Here is a 22540-nt window from a genome sequence, read left to right on the forward strand (position 1 = left end):
AAATACTATGTGAATGATAGCTATAATTAGCAGACTGACTCTCATTTCATTTATTCCTTTAAAGTTTTATAGAGCACTGGCCCTGGAGTCAGGAGGACCTGAGTTTAAATCCTGGCCTCTGACACTTAATAATTACCTGTGACCTTTGGCAAGTCACTTAACCCCATTGCATAAAATTTTAGTAAAATTTTATTGAAGAGCTTTATTTTTATATTATAGTCATTTTGAATTGAATCCCCTTGTTGTCTCCTATTCACCCACCACCACCACTGCCCCTAGGCCTTCAAGGCAGCCTTCTATGCAACAGAAAACAAACAAAAAAATACTTAAGTGAAACCAAGTGACATATTATGTTTGACATGGAAATATGATCAGCATTTCTTATCCATTTATGTGTCTATATTTGGAGCAGAAATATCTCTTTGAAGGATTATATGGTTAACATCATATATAAGATTTATGGATCCAAGTTAGATTTTTTTTGGTGAATTGCCTTTTATTTTTTTCAATTACATGTAGTTTTCTTTCTTTTTTAAATATATTTTATTTATTTAAGGCAATGGGGTTAAGTGACTTGCCCAAGGTCACACAGCTAGGTAATTATCAAGTGTCTGAGGTCAGATTTGAACTCAGGTCCTCCTGACTCCAGGTCAGGTGCCTTATCCACTGTGCCACCTAACTGCCCCTCAACATTTGTTTTTTACAAGACTTTGAGTTCCAAATTTTGCTCTCTTCCTTTTCTGTCCCCTAAAATAACAAGCCAATCTGATATCCAAATAATATTTATTTAATATATTATATATTTATACGATAAATATAATATATATAAATATTTATATAAATAATATATTTAATATATATTAAAAACTATTCTGTAGAGCTAAGACCTCAAGAGGGTTGGTGATGGGAGAAGAATGCTGCTGTCTCCTAAATCTGTGCCTAGATTGGGGTAGTGGTAGTGTGGTGGCTTCCAGTTTTCCATTTCTGTACTTTCTATAATGGAAAATTTTCATTTCTGAGTTGGGTTAGGTGGTGAGCCAGGTATTATCTGATATCTCTGTGTCCTCTATGTCCTCAACTACTCTTTGAATTCTTTGATTAAGATAATTGATTGTGGAGATGAGATTATGAAATCAGAATATTTCCCATTTGATTCAAGATTAGCCAGCAGAGGGAAGTGAAGGATTTTACCAAGAACCCAGGTTTTATGGGTCCATTTGCACACTTATCTATAAAGTTGTGAAAGGAAGATCAAGAGATTAGTTTAAGGGGAAAAAACATCAGAAAGTGAGAAGCAATTAAAATTATATAGCTATATATGATAGTATAAGATAGGCATGATTCTCCCCAGCAAGTTTTGCTTCTAAATTACCTCATCAGTTGCTTGGACTATTGACTCTCAAGTGATGATCAGAGGCCCTCTGTTGGAAATGCTTATATCTTTTCCCTTTGGAATTCTTCACATAAGAATATAACTCTTATTTTACTTGAGAAGGGGAAATAAACTTCAATCCACAAATGTTTCTGACAAAGAAAGGGAAAAGTCTAGAATTTTAACATCTGTCTCTATATATGACTATGCATCTTTATTCTCTGGTAAGTGATAGCCATTCATTTTTCATTCCCCAGAGAAAGGATGTTATTTGCAGGAACACAATTCTAAGAGGAAAACCTAACCTATTCTTTTATACATTTAAAAAGAAGTCATATGTAGTACAAACCACATCTTAGGAATGAATCACAGTAGTTGTAGTTTCGGGGCTTCTAGAACAAGAACTCTGTACATCAGATATTAGATGCCTATAGTACAGATGTGACCATATCATTCCCCTATTACTTGCTCTCAAAAAAAATCCATTTGCTTCCTATAGCTTCTAGGAGCAAGTATCAACTTCTCTCTTTGTTTGGTATTTCTAGCCTTTTACAACCTGATTTTAGCCTACCTCCAGGTTTATTATACATTAGAGTTATGGCTTCTATGTCATAATTTTTCCCCTTGCATTTTTAATATATCATTTGATAAAATGTTAAATAGAATTTTGGGGGAAAAATTTGCATAAGCTGTAGATGACACATAAAGACCAGCAGATAACACAGATAAAGTTTAGAAATGTACAACATATATATATATATATATATATATATATATATATATATATATGATATTATCTAATACCAACATATTTTAATACTGTAATTATTCAGCTCTCATCTTTGATTTGAAGGGAGGGTCAAAATTTTTTTTGAATTTTACAGATCATTGGGTGCTGCAGCCCTAACCCCTGAGATGTGGAAGGGATAATTGTACTTTCCTACATATATACTACAGTCCAGTCAAATTAGCCTTCTGAAACTTCTGTCTCAGTTTTCTTTTCTGCAAAATAAGACTATTCCTTACTTTAGAGAATCATGGTGAGAGTTAAATAAGATGACCTTAAATGCTAGATATAATGTCATTCCATTACCCATTCCTCTTTCTTTACATAGGCTGTCCCCCTTCCATCTCTCACCAGTGCCCGCAATTTACTCCCTCTTTACTTCTTCTTGCTTTTAGAATCTCTAGCTTCCTTCAAAGTTTGCTTCATGCCTTTCCTGTGTGATGCCTATCCTGATTCCCTCTGGCTATTACTCTCCCCCCACTCAAATTTAACTTGCATTTACTTTGAATCTGTAGTAGATATCCATTTTGTATACTCTATTTTACGTGTGATTTTCTCCTATAATCTGTAAGCTTTTTGAGGAAAGGGACTATATCATTTCTGTCATTATGTCACTGGTATTTGACATAGAATTGGTGCTTAATAATTGCTTATTAATGAGTGTAATTTGCAACATTCTAATGCAGGAGGTTTTAGCAGAGAGAGTAGATGCTGAAGGGAAATGGACACAGCTCAAATCCAGACCTGCAGAATCCCCACCAGGTAAGAAATCTTTTTGGCTATTTTTTTTGGAAATCTAAAAATTGGTCTAGGTTCCTCTTCAAGGACATTTTCTATAACAATATTTTCTAGCTACTGGTCTTTGGACCAATATCAGTCTCTGGAAGATGTTTATCAACCAAAAGAAACCTTTTACTACCAATGTCCTCATGTTAAAACTTTAAAAATTAATTTTTCCTTTTCTTCCTCCTCCCTCTTTCCTGCTCATTCCTTCTTCTGGGCTCCCTGCCTCTGCCTCCTAAGCTATCAAGAGCTGACCGGGACCTTGCTGTCTTTGGAAATTGTTTTTGAAAATCATCAAGGAGTGACTGGTAGACTTCTGGGCCCTGATATCAATGTAGAAATGACCTTAAGCAGGACCAATGGAGTTCAAATTTCTTGGTAAACCAGGCTACTTGAGAGTTTGGAATGTGAGGATAGAACCTTAAGGGTGGTGAATCTTTTATCTACATAGAATTGTGTGCCCAAGACCTGGCATTAACATGACCCAGATAAAATGTTTTCTTTTCCATGTTTTGGAGAACTTGAGAAATTCCAGTCAAAGGTATTGGAAATTCTGGTGGACTTTGGGATCTTCCATAATAGAAAAAGAAAATGCACATTATGCTTACAAGATTTCTAAGATACAATTCAACAAATAATTTATTTAGTGTGTACTGTGATCAGAGCCCTGGGTTAGGTCTTGAGAAAGATACAAAGTTTAAATGTCCTGGCGCCTGTGAAATATGAGAAATACTGAGAAATATGCTAGTAACACTATAATATACAATATTACATGATGAGTTTATTAGGAAGATGCAAATAAAGTGCTATAGACATCTGAGGGGAAAAGGCTATCGCCAACCAGGAGGATCAGGGAAGACTTCTTTTTTTATTATTAAAGATTTTATTTATTTTGAGTTTTACAGTTTTCCCCCTAATCTTACTTCCCTCCTCCCACCCTCCACAGAAGGCAATTTGCCAGTCTTTACATTGTTTCCATGGTATACATTGATCTAAATTGAATGTGATGCGAGACAAATCATATCCTTAAGGAAGAAATATAAAGTATAAGAGATAGCAAGATCAGACAATAAGATATCAGTTTTTTCCTCTAAATTAAAGGTAATAGTCCTTGGTCTTTGTTCAAACTCCACAGTTCTTTCTCTGGAAACAGATGGAATTCTCCATCGCAGACAGCCCCAAATTGTCCCTGATTGTTGCACTGATGGAATGAACGAGTCCATCAAGGTTTACCATCTCCCCCATGTTGCTGTTAGGGTGTACAGTGTTTTTCTGATTCTGCTCATCTCGCTCAGCATCAGTTCATGCAAATCTCTCTAGGCTTCCCTGAATTCCCATCCCTCCTGGTTTCTAATAGAACAATAGTGTTCCATGACATACATATAACACAGTTTGTTAAGCCATTCCCCAGTTGAAGGACAGTTACTTGATTTCCAATTCTTTGCCACCACAAACAAGGCTGCTATGAATATTTTTGTACAAGTGATGTTTTTACCCTTTTTTCATCATCTCTTCAGGTTATAGACCCAGTAGTGGTATTGCTGGATCAAAGGGTATGCACATTTTTGCTGCCCTAATTGGCATAATTCCAAATTTCTCTCCAGAAGGGTTGGATGAGTTCACAGCTCCACCAACAATGTACTAAAGTCTGGGAAGACTTCTTGGAAGAGGTGGAATTTGAATTAGAAAAGAATGGGAAGGAATTCAGCAGACAAAGGGGTGAGGGTGGGTAGAGGGATAGGTCAGAAGGGGGATTTCGAATAGGCTAAAACTAGGAAACTGAGAATAAGTGGCTACTCTGCAACCTTAAAGATGTCCAATTGGATTTGGTTATAGAATATATGTTAAGACAAGACAGGAAAGGTAGAGTAGCACTAAAGTAGAAGAAACTTGAAGTAAGAAATGGATGTGTCTTTCTCTGAAGGCAACAGGGAATCATTGAAAATTCTTTAACAGTTAAATGACATCACTAGATCTATGCTAGAAGAATATTATGGTTATGAAGGACAGATTGGAAGGATAAGAAAGTAGAAACAGGAAAAACTTGAATGAAATATCTATAGCTATTTTACAGGCAAGATACCTTTGATTATGAAATCCAAGAGCTTGGTTTATCAGTATGGGGTCCAGGGAGGGGGAAGTCAATTTGTAGTAAATCCCTGAGCAGCTATTCCCCTCAGAACTGAGGTCATTAACATTTATAGGACATCTGCCCTGTGACTTCTGTTGAAGAGGTCTGTTTTGGATCTGTTTTTTTTCCCTTGGCAGTGGCAGATTATCCAGGATGTGTGGCATATTCTTGCCCAGTTCCCAGTTCTGGGAAGGAGGAAATATTCAGCACTGATTCTGCATATTCAGAGCAAGCAGCACTTCTGCAAAAAGGAACATTACCCTCAGAAACCAAATGGATAAAGAGCAAGGGCTCACTGCCGGTAAGGGATTGGAAATATACTTGGATGATTGGATACATTAACTACTTTGGGCAATTGAATTTTGAGGCATTGTTGAAGATATGCTATTGAATTCAATTTCATAAACATTTTCTGGAGACTTAAAATAAGTAAGATTCTATAGAGGATATATAGATGAATTATACCTGAGTACATGCCTTCAAAGAACCTGCAGTTTCATATATGAAATAAGACATCTATATATAATGTTATGAAACAAAATTCATTGTAATTGTGGTCATTTAAGAAGGGCGGGGATAAGAGAGGCAGAGGGGCTTAAGTTTGCATTTGAAGAGAGTGTTTCAAAGGGCAAGTTCTTAGTAACCATCTATTATTATAGGTGCATAACACTATCAGTGCCAAAAGGAACCTTGGAGATGAGGTAAGACCTTTAGATCATCTCTAAGATTCCTTCAAGATTCTAGGCCAAAGCTCTCATTATACAAATAACAACACTGAGGCCCAGAGAAGAGAGAGTTGTCAGTTCAATGTTATACAAAATGTTACTATCAGACCCAAGACTAGAATATAGACATTATGATTCTTAGACTAGTGATCTTTACAAGTAATATTCATCTGTTACCTGAAAATGACTGAATTTACTGGAATTATCTATAATTTCAGACACCTTAATCTTTACTAAAAGGTTTGAACATTGGGAATTTTCTTCTTTGTCACTAGATGTTTAGAATTCCCAAAGGAAGACTTGGAGTGACAAGAATTGGAGACTTATCACCACAAGATATGAAGAAGATTCCTACTCTGGCCCTGATTGAGCTGACAGCCCTCTGTGACATTTTGGGACTGGACCTGAGAAGGAGCAAGGCAGGAAAATGGAAGGCAACAGGTGAACTACCTTTAACTGAAATAAGGTTTGATTGAAAACAAACTTATATTGGCCTGAATTTTTTCAAATTTTGGGTTAGAATTGAGAAATCATAACCTTTGCAAAGGAGCTAGATAGGGCAGCTAGGTGATGCAGTAGATAAAGCACCGGCCCTGGAGTCAGGAGTACCTGGGTTCAAATCTGGTCTCAGACACTTAATCACCTAGCTGTGTGGCCTTGGGCAAGCCACAAGTAATAAGTTTATGAGGTAGGATATGAACCCAAGCCTCCCTGATGCTGCAGCATTGGATCTGCTAAGTTTAGAAATACTAATCTCCAAAGGTTGGCCACTGGAGCATGATTTCTTTGTTCAAAACAACTTATTAAACCATCTTCCAAGACATGGAGAGGATTCAATGTGTTTCATTGTGTTGCCTTGCAAAAACACCTTAAAAAAAAGGAGTTAGATATGCAACAGGCTTTCTTTCTAAGAATACTGGCCCATAGTTACTGAGAACAAAGGGCCCCAGATTCATGGATGAGTCTGATCATCAAAGGAAGGAGACAAATATTTATTAAGCATGTTTTATGTGACAAAACAATATGTGAGGCATTTTACAAATATTATATCATTTAATCCTTGTTATCCAGTTATCATCTGCATTTTACAGATGAGGAAACTGAAGCAGGTTGATTTGCCCAGGATCACACAGCTAGTAGTTAATCTGAGGCTGAATTTGAACTCAAATCTTCCTGACTCCAGTATCAACAGGCTCCAGGTTCTATGTATCTATCTTCTAGTGTCTTGTGGCCAGTAATAGAGCCCAACTTTCCCCAATCCCAAGTCTCCCTCCCCTTCATTTGTAGGTTTGCATCAAAATTTTTGCATATATATTTACCCACAAGTATATGTTGCATCTTTGGCACATACAAATTTCCCTTGAACCCTCAGACCTTCTCAGTAATCTTTGCCTTCCTGATATGCTTTCTTTTTTTTTTGCAAGGCAAATGGGATTAGGTGGCTTGCCAAGACCCCACAGCTAGGTGATTATTAAGTGTCTGAGGCCGGATTTGAACTCAGGTACTCCTGACTCCAGGGCTGGTGCTCTATCCACTGTGCCACCTAGCTGCCCCACTGATATGCTTTCTTGATAGATATGGAGAAGACAGAGGTTTAGTTTTTGTTATTTCAAGCACCCTATGGTCCCACTGGTGTTAGTACTCCCACTGAAACACATTGAATCCTCTCCATGTCTTGGAAGATGGTTTAATAAGTTGTTTTGAACAAAGAAATCATGCTCCAGTGGCCAACCTTTGGAGATTAGTATTTCTAAACTTAGCAGATCCAATGCTGCCGCATCAGGGAGGCTTGGGTTCATATCCTACCTCATAAACTTATTACTTGTGTGACCTTAGGCAATTTACCCTTTCTTGGGTCCAGTTTCCTTATCTGAAAAACAAAAGGGTTGGACTCTGCTCTCTTAAGTTTCTTTCCATCCCTAAATCTCTGTGACTGTTGTATGATGGACATACAGTCTGTTTCTGGTCCTATACTCAGAATGCTTTCAACTCAATAAGATCTGCAGGAACTTATGTTCTATTGCAATCACCCTGAGGACTGCACTTAATGTTCATGTCTCAGAATGGCATTGGAGGAGAACTTTTATGGAAATTAGTCATTCTCTTTAAAAATTCATCTCTTAATTCTATTGGAATGGATGGCCCAATGCATGTTGCTCCTGGAGTAACTAAGGAAGAAAATCATATTTTAAAAGACAAGAAATATTTTTTTGTTTCTTCTCTTTCTACAGAGAACCGACTTTTTGGAGTCCCTCTTAGCACTTTGCTGGAGACTGATCAGAAAGTAGTTCCCAACACACAAGTTCCATTGATTCTACAAGCTGTAAGTTGGCTTCAGATGTTATATGTATGTAGCTCCAAGTCAGATTTTGGCCATCTATCTGAATATACTATTATTCCCAGACCTCTCAAACACTGGCTTATATATAAAATCCATCTCCCAAGTTGGAATCTTCTTAGGTGGATTTTCAAAGCCTCTGTCACCTTCTATTTCACTCATTTACTCCAACTCTCTCCTAGTTGCTGTCCTGTTTGGAAAAGAGAGGGTTAGACACTGAAGGGATCCTGAGAGTATCTGGCTCCCAGAGCAGAATTAAGGTAACTGGATTTTTTTATTTTGTTTTGCTTTTTTTTCTAATAATTGGAGTTGAATCTTCTGTCTTTGTATTCACCTGTACATATATTTTTACTTATTAATATGTACATGTCCAATAGAAATACTCTCTTATTGACCTGTTCATTTTATGAAATGATGTGGATAATTGAACTTGAATGTTTGTTGAATAAGTAAGTTCATGAATATTGACATTCATTTGGAGTAGTTCTGTTTTTTTACTGATTTGGCACAATTTTTGCACAAATCCAGTTCTCTTAAATTATATGTGTGTGTGTATATATATATATATATATATATATATATATATATATATATATATATATATGCAAGACAGTCCTTGCTCTCAAAAAGCTCATATTCTAGTCAGGGAAAGAACTCATACAAGGGAATTCTTTGGGCCCAGGTATGGGAAAAAGACTGGGAGATCTAACAGTGTATAGCAGGACATAGGGCAAGACCCTGGGGTTCTTCAGTAGATCCAATAACAACAATCCCTATGGTTCTGGAGGGTATTGAGGCACAGGAGATGATAAGGCCATGTATTCTTCTGCCCCTTGGATTATAGATTACCAGGAGGTTGGGGGAAGAAAAGAAGGAAAGTCAAGGGGGTATGTGCTCTTGGTGTTTTTTTTCCCTTATACCCAGACTCTCATTGGAGTCTGAGTGGCTGAAAGAAATGAGCAAATGGAAGGAAATGGGGAGAGCGATCTAACCACCCAGTTAGCCTTGGATGGTTATTAGAGTCATAGGATTTAGAGCAGAATGGGACCTTAGGGATCTTCTAGTCCAGGGTTCTTCAAACTCTGACCCTAGTGTCCTTCCTTCTGGGTCTGCTCAGTTACCCTAGTCTAGGCCATCCCCATTATTTTACAAAGGGAAAAAAACTGAGACCTAGTTATATGTATGTATATGGTTATATGGTCACAACTCCAAGGATTCTGACTCTGTCTAGTACTCTCACTCACACTATGATGCCTCTTGATTACCCTAGGAGAGAAATTGTGTTATCAGAAGGAAACATATGCCCTAGGTATTGGGCTCCTAGAAAAAAAGGGTTAATTCCCCTTCAATTAAACACAATTTTATTGAATATTTTTCTGTGTCTACCATGTAAGACACAAAGGCATATCTAAACAGTCCCCATTCTCAAAGAGCCATAATAGTTCCTGTCCTCTAGGAACTAATTTCTTTTCATGAAATTCCTATGGAATTCTGGGTTAACTAGGTAATTTGGATAATAAATGTACTGAAGATCACTTGAGTCCCCACCCCAGGCCATCTAAATTCAATCACAACCCTCCCTAGTAAATTAAAATAAAATACATGCATTTAAAAGTAAAATTTTTCATTAGGATGAAAATAATTAGTAAAAGAATAGAGATAATAAACATACATATTTCTTGTGAGTAGTAATCTAGTGTGTCCAGTCACCACAAATGATGGTAGGAATTGGGGATAGAGATGATGGGGAAGAGACCTGGGAACCATTAACCCTTGAAAGGCTTTTGTGAGGGAGTTATTTTTCTCATAATCCTTCTTCATCTCTTTTCATCATGACCTTGGTAGTCTGAAAACTGTACAGCAGAGGGACTTACTGTTCTGTGTTCTGCTTCTTTGTTGCACATGAAATTGGATTTGTGAGTTTTCCTTTTCTTTATCCATTTCTCATGAATGTGTTCATGCCACCTCCAACTGGTTTCTGAAAATAGAATGTGCTAATGTAACTTGTATTGAAGTCATCCCCACTGAACAGACCATGTCTCTTGACATCCTGTTATTATTTTTCTTTGTAGATAATCAATATTTTCCTACATTTTTCCAATTATATGCTTTGTTAGTTTTCAGCATTCATCCATTTGCAAATTCGTAAGTTACACATTTTTCTACCACCCTCCCTTCCTTCCCTTCTCCCCTTGGAGGTGAACAGTCTGGTGAAAGTATATATATATATGACTCCCTTGGTCTTCCTTTTTTAGGTTCTAGTCCTAGAATAAACCCAACATGTGCTTAGGCAGATATATCACAGACCTGGATCTCTCTCTCTATATATATAGCTCTCTCTCTCTCTGTATATATATATATATATATATATATATATACATATATATGTATGTATGTATATATATAGCTATATATAACTATTTAGCATATTTACTACTACTACTACTACTACTACTAATAATAATAATAATAATAAATAATGTTTGTCCTTCATTTTCTAAGAAGACCATAACATTAGGGAGATGATGCCATGACAAGCACATGGATTGGATTTGAGTGAGGGGGATGCTGTGCTAAGTCACCAGCCTCACTTTCTTCTCTAGGTCCATTTGGTTCTATTAGCCAGATAAGAATCAGGATGACTGGAGAGACCCTGAATTTGAGTCAATCAGGATTAAGTGACTTGCTCAAGGGTATCGAATTATCAAGTGGCAAGTGTCTGAGGCTGGATTCAAACTCCCATCCTCCAAGTGACTCCAAGGTCACATATTAGTCATTTTGTGTAAAAGGAATTAGGACTAAGGGAAAGAAAGGAAACCCTGAGATAGGAAGGAAAAACATAAAAAAAAACCCTTAAAAAAGTGAACAAAGTATACATTCAGATTCTGTGGGGTTTTTTTTTCCCTCTGGTTGAGGATGGTATTGTCCATAACGGGTCTCCCAGAGTTGCCCTTGAACTACTGAGAGGAGCTGCATCTATCAGTTGATCAATTCACAATGCTATTGTTAATGTGTACAATGTTCTCTTCATTCTGCTTCCTTTCCTCAGCATCAGTTCATGTGATTCTTTTCATGCTTCTCTATAATCTGACCACTAAGGCATCATATTGTTCTAATTTGATTCCCCACTTTTTAATGGCTTTGGGGACTGGTTCTTTTGCTCTGGGACTCAGAAACATGTTGGGACTCCTGAGCACCTGGTTTGTTCCATTTGCAGCCTTGCTGAAGACTCCCTTGGTCTTCCTTTTTTAGGTTCTAGTCCTAGAATAAACCCAACATGTGCTTAGGCGGATATATCACAGACCTGGATCTCTAATCGAGCAAATCCTTGAAGCCTAGAGATGGGAAATGTTATAGTTTATATTCTATTCAGGGTGTAGGAAGAGGTTGGGATTGGTAGAAAATATAACTTCCACACAAATAAATAAATAAATAAATAAATATAAGGTATTTTAAATAGGCAGAAAATATTTCCAGTTGGGGGAGGGGATGATGGGGAGGACAAAGGAAAGGATTCTTAGCAGAGATTATTGAAGAAAGGAAGATAAGAATTTCCAGAGTTAGAGTTGAAGAGGCAGAGGATTCCAGGCACTGGGGATGTACAAATGCAGTGTTGAATTCAGGGAACAGCTTCTAATCCAGTTTAGTTGGAACAGAGAGTACAGGAAGGTGAGTAAATATGAAAGAAGGCTAGGAATGTGGGTTGGATCTAGATTTTGAAACTCCTTAAGTACCAGTCTGAGAAGTTTGTATTTTATCTAAGAAGTAAATAGGGAGCCCTTGAAAGTCTTAGAGCATGGATGTGACCTTTTCTTTAGATTATTTTGGAAGTTTTTTGAAGAATGTATAGGAGAAAGGAAAGACTGAAAAAGGAAAGACAATTAGGTGGTATTACATGGTCCACATAAGTGAAGACTGAGGGACAGAACTAGAGTTGGTGATTGTGTGTATTTAAGGATATGAGAGATATGATGGTTCTACCTGAACCTGAGCATCTAGCCCATATTCTTGTTTTCAGAGTTTGGAGAAGAAGCTGGAGAGAGATTTCTATGCAGATCTCTTCAACTGGGATGAAGTCCATCAAAATGATGCATCAGGTTTGCTGAAGAGGTTCATCCGAGAACTACCTGCTCCCCTGCTCACAGCTGAGTACCTGCCTGCCTTCACTGTAGTACAGAGTGAGTAGCTTCATTCTTGGGGACCTAGGATACAAAGGGAATGTGGAGAAGGGAATGACAAGAGCTCAGGGAATTCTTGTACTTTACAAATAAGGTTCTTTCCACAAGAATGGGCTGCCTTCAGTGAGATTCCCCCATAAGCAGAGGTCTTCCAGTAGAGGACAGCTGGATGACCATCACTTGTCAGGGATGTTAGAGAGAAAATTTCTATTCAGCTATTGGTTGAACTAGTGCCAAACTAAAACAGAAATAGTTCCTAGTAGGCTCATATTTATGACAAAAATTAAAAAATTAAACTGTCTGTGATACTATATTTTTATTTTGTTAAATATTACCAATTACAGTTTAATCTGATTTAGCTGAATTCTCCCACCACAAAAATGTGGAAGTTCAATTCTCTAACTTCTTTGAAAAAGGAAAACATTCTTATCTTACAAAGAAAGGGTTGAATATTAACACCTTTAAGTGTACTTCAATGGAGCTCTGATCTCATAGATTTTAAATCTTAACTCTGCCACTTAGTACCTGGGTTCCCTTGGTTGAGTCACTGAACTTCTATGGGCCTTAATTTCTCCTCATCTCTAGTCTCCTGAGGTCCTTTTGGCTCCAGGCCCCACCCCATTGATTCTTTCCTATACTTGTGCAACTCTTTTTCATGTTTACCTACAATAGGAGCCTTTTTTATGTTGTCTTGCCATTGCAAGGATGTCAGTGGAACCAATGGGCTGCTCATCATTTGTCCCTGACTCTTGCCACATGACTAGCTCATCTTTTTTGGATATATTTATTTGCTGACATCTTTTACTCCTCTTTGTTTCCTAATTTTGTCTATACTAAGTTGCAGACTGCTCACATACCCCAAATGCCTTGGTGATACTCATTTTCAATTCTGTAAAGACTTTAAATGCATAAAAGATGAACCAAAGACAGGAACTTGCTGAGTCTCACTTGGGTAGAGGCAACAAACAGTTTGCTCTTTTCTGTCTTGCAGATTTCTTTGTTTTAGAATCCATCCTAGCTCTCAGATCAGATGCTTATTGTTATTCTGTGTATGTGTGTGTGTGTGTGTGTGTGTTCTTTTTACCTAGAAGACACTAGAAAAGATTAGGGAATTTCCTTTGGGAGTCAGTGCAAGCTTCTTCAGTACTTCCTTCTATCTGGAAATGGAAATTTCCATTGCTTCCCTAGGAAGTAACTTGTCATACCTTGCTGATAAGGGCCATCCTTTTATTAAGTAATCAATGAATGAACATTTTTTTTAAAGCTACTATGTGTTGATTATTACACTAAGCACTGGGGAAATAACAAAATGAAATGGTGCCTTCCCTCAAGGAGCTTGCCTTCTACATAAACATATATAAATAGATATAAAATATAGAAAGGGCTAGGGTCTGGATTTGTGATTTCATTGGTCTTGGGAACTTCCAGAACTTCTCCTAGTGCAGTTCAACACTTTCTCTAATACTTTATAATCTTACTTCATATATAGAATGGGTATCATATTTATTTGTCTTCTCAATGGGTGGGGAGAAGGGTAGAGGGAGAGAATTTAGAACTGAAAGTACAAATTTTAAAATTAAAGAAAAAATATTTATAGACCCAGGGAATTCCTTAGAGCCCTAAAACTCTAAGTAACTAGCCAGGGTCGTACAGGTAGTTTGTGTTAGAGGTAAGGCATGACCCTAGGTCTTCCTGGCTTTGGAAACATCATTCTAACTGCAATACTCCTTTGCCTCTTAGTATATTATTCTTTACTGACTATAATATTTGTAATTGGTTTTGTTTTTCTTGCCTTCTCAGTGATAGGAGAGGGGAAAGAGAAGGGAGAGAATTTGGAGCTGAAAATCCAATAAAATAGAATGTTTTTTTAGGTTTTTTTGCAAGGCAATGGGGTTAAGTGGGTTGCCCAAGGTCACACAGCTAGGTAATTATTAAGCGTCTGAGGCCAGATTTGAGCTCAGGTACTCCTGACTCCAGGGCCAGTGCTCTATCCACTGCACCACCTAGCTGCCCCAAATAGAATTTAAAAATTGTATTATTCATTATAAAAAATAAAAGTAAAATAAATGCAAAGTAACTTTGGGGCATGGGAGAAAGTCTCTAGAAGAAAGGCCTCATGTAGGAGATAACATTTGAGTAGAGCTTTTTAAAAAAATTTTTTTTGAGCTGAGCTTTGAAGGAAATTAAGAATTCTAATGGATAGAATTTAAGAAGTCCATTCATGATACACAATTGGCTCCTCCTGAGATTGTTGTTCAAAAATGTGTTGACAACTCTAAAGGAAAAAGTATCCTAGGAGTCACAACAGGAAGAATAACAAACATTTATTGAGCACCTACTGTTGTCAGGCACTTGCTGAGTGTTTTACTGTCTCATTTGATCATCACAACAAACTTTGAAGGAAGGGGCTATTATTATCCCTGTTTTACAGGTAAGGAAACTGAGGCAAATTAAGTTAAGTGTTTTGCCAAGGGTCACATGGCTAGCAAGTTTGGGATTTTAACTTCAAGTCTTCCTGTCCATCTCCAGGGTTCTGTCCAGCTACCTTCCTCCTAATTAAATCCAAAATAAAAGAGCTAGGTATCAAGTACTCTTGATATGATATGATATTAATATTGTATCTCTTCTTTTCTCCCAACAGATATCCCAGATCTGAAGCAACGGTTACAGGCTCTGAATCTGCTCATCTTAATTCTTCCTGAAGCAAACAGAAACACTTTAAAGGTAATCTCACTCCACTTTCCCCTGGGACTCAGGATATTCCCCTTCCCCCATCCTGAAAATTCCAAAATACATGATTCTTCTCTTTCCCCTCCTTCATCTAGACATCCCTGGATCTGGCCCCACATCTCAGTACACATGCACTAAAGATCAGACTTTGTCCTTGGCCAGGACTTAAAAAGGTACCATTGGCTACTAGAGTTAATGGATTTGGTTTTCAGGGGATATGATTTGATTTATAGCATACCCAAGTCACAATTTACTTTGATGCCCCAGGTGATCCAGTGGGGTCTAAGCATCAATAGTTGGAAAACTATCAGTTATTGAACCAGGGCTAGGCTTTGGGAGTTTCTTTCAAGAACCAATCTAACTAAGGTAAAAAAGATACATCATCAGAAGAGGAGTCACTAAACTGGAAAAACACTAAGTATAGATCAACTCCTTATATGGTACACCAAGAAAGGGTCAATGTGGGTGCATAATTTAGATATAAAGGTGATACCATAAGAAATTAAGAGAGCAAGGTGACTCAAACAAGAGATAGGGAGTATGATGAGATACAGAATTGATACTTTTGATTATATTAAATTAAAAGGGTTTTGCACAAACAAGATTAGCCATTAGGTAATGAAATTGTTTTTGGTCAAAGCATTTTGTGAAACTATCTGTGAAGGTTTAGAGATTACTCTCTGTACTAGTAAAGGGAACAGGGATATCACATCAATGGAAGTACAGAACTTTGCAATGGAAATCAATGTTATCATTGCAACATTTTAGCTTCCCTTCACTCCTTTATTCAGAAGGAGCTAAGTGTTGTTATAAATATTCTCTAACTCTGTTAGTGTGATACTGTGGAAATAAACATTGTATCTGTGGTTAGAGATGTGGATTTAGATCATGACTCTATTGTTTTCTTCTTCTCTCATAATTATGCATAACCTCTAAGGACCTTGTTTTCTCCATTTGGAAAATCAGGGGGTTGAGGGATGTAATTAGGGTTTAGCATGGTGCCATAATAGATGTTTAATAATTGATGATTATTTATCAAGATGGCATCTGAGGTTCATTCCATTTCTAAAGCTACAACATCCCTAAGGAGAGGAGCATGCTGTGAATGGAAAGAGATCCGTTCCATTTTACAGAGGGGCACATTGACCCAGAGAAGTTGAAGCAACTTGTGGAAGATTGCACGGAAAGTTGGTGGCAGAAATGACCCTAGAACCCTTGGTCTCCTTAATCCCTAATCTCTTTTCATTCCCATAGCCTCTGCTGCTCTGGTTTGGAACTCTCAGGATTAGAAATAGAATCCTCAATAAGAAAAAGGTTCAGAGCAGGGAGCTGGCTTTTTGTAATTACCTTCTCTTACACATAGAATTTAAGACTAGATGGTCCTGTAGTATGATGCCATGATTTTACAGAAGAAACTGAAGTCCAGAAAAGGGAAGTAGATAGCCTAATGTTATCCAGCTAGTAAGTGGCAGAATTGGAATTTGAATGCAGGTCCCCTGAGTCCTATTCCATTGTGCTTCTTGTTACCCTATATTATTCCTCCTTCCTTCTCTAGGCCCTGTTGGAATTTCTCAGAAAGGTAGTTGCTCGAGAGAAGAACAACAAAATGACTTTATGGAATGTTTCCATGGTGATGGCACCAAATCTCTTCATGCATAAGGGGCAGCCTCACAGAATTCCAGAGGGAAAGGGGAAGCAGCTGGCTGAGGGTGCTGCCGATATCGTCCGGGCCATGATCCATTACCAGGACCTTCTATGGACTGTAAGTCAGTGGTGATGGACAAGGAGATGGAACTGGGTCTGTCCTGATTCAAATGGTGACAGACCTCATAAAGTGGTTTTATGAAATGAAAACAATAACAACTTGTTTCTATCACTTTGTTTTCCTTTTTGATATGTTATCAAATGGGATAACATAAATGTTTTACAAATCATAAAGTACTGTATATTGTATTATCATCATTATTGTGACTCAAAGATGAATGAAAAAATACAGATTTTTTTTTTAGGATTTTTGCAAGGCAAATGGGGTTAAGTGGCTTGCCCAAGGCCACACAGCTAGGTCATTATTGTCTGAGGTCGGATTTGAACTCAGGTACTCCTGAGTCCAGGGCCTGTGCTCTATCCACTGCACCACCTAGCTGCCCCCAAAATTCAGATTAAAGAGTATTATCACTACCTGGTTTATGATAATCAAAGTTTAGAAAATGGACCTACTCAGGAATAGTTATTGCTTTTATGAAATCATCCTTTACTTTTCAAAAGGATTCATAATGGAAACAGAGTCCTGGGCACCTGGGGGTTGTTCAGTGTATACTTATTGATTTGAATTAGAAAGTATACCTTGAACATTTAAAATATAATTTTGTTTATGCATATTGTATACATTACAGCTGCAATAAGTGTATCTCCATTTTATGCAGCTCACTTTTAAGAATACCAAAGATCCTGCTTGAGAATCAGTCTGACATATTTGACTGGAAGCTTCAATGCCATATGGAAGAAATAGCATGGTTGAGTGACAAGAATGTTGGATTTGGAGCCGGAAGTTCTGGTTTCAAATCCTGGTCATGCCACTTAATATATTTATGACCTTGAAAAATCAATTATGCTTTCAAAATCCCAGTTTTCTTATGGAATAGGGGAATATGGGGGTAATGGAATTAGGGGTATTTACATCTCTTCTAAATTTCAATGTATGGTCTTGTGCCACATCTCTACCCCTCAAGGAATGGTGGACTCTGAGTCAGTCTTAATTCAGTTACCAAGATAACCATATTCCTTGAGATACTTGGGGGCCACTCTGCTGGAAGTAAAATTGTTCTCCCCCTTCCCCATGTCTGCTTCATTTCCTTCCCTGCAGAGATAACTCACATTGGCTTGAACTGAAGTTGGCTTTGTTTGGTGTTAGGTCTCCTCCTTCTTGGTTGCCCAAGTCAGGAAACTGAATGAGAACAGCAGCTGGAGGCATCAGTTCTATGACAGGCGGATCAAGAATTTCCTTAGAAAGATTCACACAGACAAGGACAAGACGAATAAGACTCCTGGAGAGGTGAGTGTGGAGCCATCACCCATTTTCATTTTGTTTCAGCAACTGATGCATATACTCTGTTCACTGCTGTAGGCAGCCGCAAAGTTCATTCTATAAGACATGGTACCTGCCCTGGGAACTTTATATATAGTCTCATTGTCAAGAATTCTTTACAGATGCCATTAGTTAAAATGGAGTTTGGGGTGCCAAAAGGACAAGATTCAAAATTGAACATGCTCTCTAGGACCTGGATAGGGAATCATAGGATTTGAGTTTGAATTCTGATTCTATCAATAACCACTTGGCAACTCACTTTTCTGGTTTCAGTTTCTTCATCTATAACAGGAAGGGGTTGGATTAGAAGATTGTTTCTCATAGCCCTTCCAACTTTAGAAATCTACGATCTCATCTCCATGGACAATACTCCTGTACTGATCTATGATTGTAGATTTATACTTTCTATTTATATATTTATACATTTATACACTCTTGTGTTCATGAACAATGGGGTCTGATCCTGGAGACAGGAGCAAGTAATGATAATTTGGCCATTTGTAAGGACTTTTTCATCTCTCATTCCTGGGATCATTTTGTTTCCTATGCTCTGAAAGTGAGTTAGAAGGAAGAGAAGGGAATATTATTTATTAAGCACCTGCTATTGCCTGATACTGCATTTTTTACAAATACCATCTCATTTGATCCTTACAGCTACCCCTGGGAGGGAAGTGCTTTTAATATCCTCTTTTAATAGTTGAGGAAACTGAGGCACAGAGAGGTTAAATCACTTGTCCCAGATCACAGAGGTAGTCAGGTCTGAGCTGAATTCAAATTCAGGTCTTCCTGAGACACCAGCTGCCTCTAGAGAAGGAACCTCAGAAACCACTCTTAACTCAATCCAAAGCTAAGCAGAAATCCTCTCTATGGGATCCTAGATAAGTAATCATCCAAACCCTTTTGACAATTTTCAAAGATGGTAAACCTACTGTTCCCTTGAGGCAACTCATTCCAGTCAGTTTTTCCAGGAAGTTTTTTCTACTTTTTGACTGACTAATCTTGCTTCTCTATGATTCCCATTCATTTCTCTATTCAACTCCTAGGATCAAGAAGAAGAAAAAAGTCTACTCCCTTTCCCATATGACAGTTTTTTAAATATTTAAACACAGTTCTCATTTCCTTCCCTAATATTTCCTTTACTAACTATGTGATCTTAGGTAAAACACTCTCCTTCTTTGGATATCAGTTTATTCATCTGTAACATAAGGGGACTGGACTAGATGATCTCTGACTGTCTCTTACAGTTTTAAAACCTGTGACCGTATCATCTTTATTTCTGAACCTAGTTCTTCTGGGAAAGGACCATGCTGTTGTGAATAATTCTGTGATGAAGGGTAGGAAAAGAAGGAATGAACACAGTGTTTCTGAATTTAATTGACAGTTTTCCTGGAATCTTGTCTAGGGAGGGGATGAAGGGAAATCCATTAGATTCTTGTGGCCTGCTATCTTAATGGTTCACCTTCAGATTAGCATTTTAAACAGACCTATACCACGTCTGAACACCTGAGGGCGCTCCAACTTTATTCCCAAATACTAACTAGGCTGGTGATTTAATTTGGCTGGAAGATTGTTTTTATGTATTTATTTATGTCGACAGCTCTTAGTACTGTGAAAAGACAGAGGCTGGCTGGCTGAATATGAGCCATTGTTTTCAACCTGACTTCCTTGGCACCCAACCTCCTCTGGGAGATTTTGCCAGGTGTCCCATCTTCCCATTCTGCCAGATAGTTTAAGTCTGGGCTGGAGACCTTTGCAGCTAGATGCCTAAGGACAGAGGGATATGTGCCTTCTGCCTAAAAACAAAAGGATACAAAGTTTCAACAACCTTTTAACTTGCAAGACATTAGTCACCTCTGTTGAGTATGTTAGATGTTCTTTGGAAAGACCACACCACCAATAAGCCCATCCTCATTCTGGATTCTTGAGAGCACCAATGACACTTTTTCTTAACTAAAACCCAATAGAAAGAAATGAATCATTCTTATTTGAGAATGTGTCCATGCTTCTTTCTCTTTAGCCTTCCAATATCCATTTATGTGCAAGTTCATGTAGCTTTTTTTTTTATTTTCTCGATTGCATGCAAAGATAGTTTTCAACATTCATCCTTTTGCAAGCTTTTGAGTTCCAAATGTGCATGTACACATTTAAGACATGTTTAACATTTTTTAATGCTTAACACAGTTCCATAATAGTCATGTTGTGAAAGAAGAATTAGAACTAAAGGGGGGGGGGAAGAATTTGAGAAAAGAAAGAAAAAACATAAAAAAATTTTAAAAAGTGAACATGGTATATACTTTGCTTGGCATTCAGACTCTTTAGTTTTTTTCCTCTGGGTGTGGATGGCATTTTCCACAACAGGTCTTTTAGGATTGTCCTTGATCATTGAACTGCTGAGAGGAGCTGTATCATTATAATTGGTCATCTCACAGTATTGATATTAATGTGTACAATGTTCTCCTGGTTCTGCTCAGTTTGCTCAGCATCAGTTCTTGCAAGTCTTTCCAGACTTTTCTAGAGTCCAACTGCTTCATGTAGCCTTCTAAAGGCCATTCAGGCTAGATAGTGGAGTGTCATCAAGTGCTAGACCTGGAGTCAGAAAGACTTAGCTTCCCGAATTCAAATCTGGTTTCAGATACTTACTTGCTGGGTGACCCTACCAAGTTACTACATCCTGTTTGCTTTAGTTTCCTCATCTGCAAAATGAACTGGAAAAGAAAATGGAAAAAAATTATTCCAAATAGAATCACAAATAATCAGATATGACACGAAGCAACAAAAAAGGCCATTTACTGTGTTCACATATAGTTTACATATGTCCATCCAATGTATGTTTACACCTATAGTGGTTCTCTATTGCCTATAGACCAATGCATGATTTCTCAAACCCAGCTTTTACCTAAGGTCTTCCATAGCCTTACTCAACCCATTTTTCCAGTCTCATTTCACAATATTTCCCTTCTATCCTTTCTCACTCTGTTCAGACTTGCTACTAACTCTTCTCTAGACTTGTCCTGGATTTTTGCAGCCTGTCCCTATAACTGGAACATATTCATTCTTTCCTCCTCTGTGCCTCTTGAAGCTATTCTCATCCTTCAAGGCAGAAATCAGTTCCTCCACAAGTGACTGAATATGTGAAAAAATCTATTTGCTTTTTGCTAAGCCCTGAAGACAAATGGAAAAGTGAGACACTTCCTGCTTTTCTGGAGCTTACATTTTTATTGAGAGAGAAAACACAAAAATGAGAATTCACCTGCAAAACTGATGGAAAAATCTTAGAAGACCCAAGTGTGCAGAAATAATTCTGTTCCTCCTTATATTTTCTTAGTGTATTTTGTATTTTTCCTTTCACTTTATCTTATATCTGGAGTGTGCTGGTAAATGTTTAACAATTGGCTTTCTTGGGGGGGGGACACTTCTGCATATGACATACTTTAAATTTTAATCTTGTTATTAACATTTTCTCCCTTACTTTCAAAAGTCTAGACAGTCAACAAGACAATAAATCAAGTTCTGACTTATAGTATTTTCCAGTTTTCAAGTGTAAATACACTGAAAAATTTAGATTTCTGAGTCATCCAACTCTTTGTGACCCCATTTGAGATTTTCTTGGCATAGATACTAGAATGGTTTGTCATTTCTTTCTCCAGTTCATCTTACACATGAGGAAACTGAGGCAAGTAGGGGTAAGTGACTTGTCTAGGATCACAGAGCAAGTCTGTCAGATTTGAAAATTGGAATGTGAATCTTTCCTATCCATATCACCACCTAGCTGCCCAAGATAGCATAACCCTGCTTATATCTTACTTATATGTGCATATATTGAATCCCCAAAATGGATTATAAGTTTCTTGAGAGTTGAAACTATTGTAATTTTTCATCTTTATATTTCTCCTTTCTCCCTCTCCAACTTACTTATAAAACAGCACTTAAATAAATCTGTGATCTCATCAGCAGAATTACTCCCTCCACAGGGGCATATAGTATCCTACCCATGTTTTCTCATCCCATTTGTGACTTTCTGTGAATCTTCCAAAGAGGAGACACTCAGTAAGCTTACAGGCTTTCTCTACTTCTTTTTACCTGTTGAGTTCCTACAAAGCCTTTAAATCCTGATTCTAGTTCTCACCTTGCACAGAGTATGTTCTCTATTGTTAACTTAAAGGGTTCAGGCTTCACTTGGACTTTGTGAGTGCTATTATTCTAAAGGGGGATAATAACCTAAAAGGAACCTGAAAAGGGGGTTGGGGAATGATGAAGGCGCCTGTTGAGTTGGGCATTGTAAGAATGGTGACTCCTGGGGCAGTTAGGTGGTGCAGTGGATAAAGCACTGGCCCTGGAGTCAGGAGTACCTGGGTTCAAATCCGGACTCAGACACTTAATTACCTAGCTGTGTGGCCCTGGGCAAGCCGCT

The 22540-nt window shown here is 37.7% G+C and overlaps 1 protein-coding gene across 6 annotated transcripts in view; it reads left to right on the forward strand.

The window, feature by feature from the left end:
* Nucleotides 1-22540, forward strand: part of ARHGAP40 (Rho GTPase activating protein 40) — a 152172-nt gene that overhangs the window by 100939 nt on the left and 28693 nt on the right. For all 6 annotated transcript variants that reach the window (XM_074211955.1, XM_074211956.1, XM_074211958.1 and 3 more), the window contains 9 exons: nt 2846-2921; nt 5211-5374; nt 6074-6239; nt 8030-8121; nt 8319-8396; nt 12155-12314; nt 14956-15038; nt 16600-16806; nt 17956-18096. In XM_074211955.1, the coding sequence (XP_074068056.1) occupies nt 2846-2921; nt 5211-5374; nt 6074-6239; nt 8030-8121; nt 8319-8396; nt 12155-12314; nt 14956-15038; nt 16600-16806; nt 17956-18096 (1167 nt within the window). The remainder of the gene's footprint in view (nt 1-2845; nt 2922-5210; nt 5375-6073; nt 6240-8029; nt 8122-8318; nt 8397-12154; nt 12315-14955; nt 15039-16599; nt 16807-17955; nt 18097-22540) is intronic.

The sequence above is a fragment of the Macrotis lagotis genome, chromosome 1 (genome assembly GCF_037893015.1).
Source record: "Macrotis lagotis isolate mMagLag1 chromosome 1, bilby.v1.9.chrom.fasta, whole genome shotgun sequence".
Classification (NCBI taxonomy): Eukaryota; Metazoa; Chordata; class Mammalia; order Peramelemorphia; family Peramelidae; genus Macrotis; species Macrotis lagotis.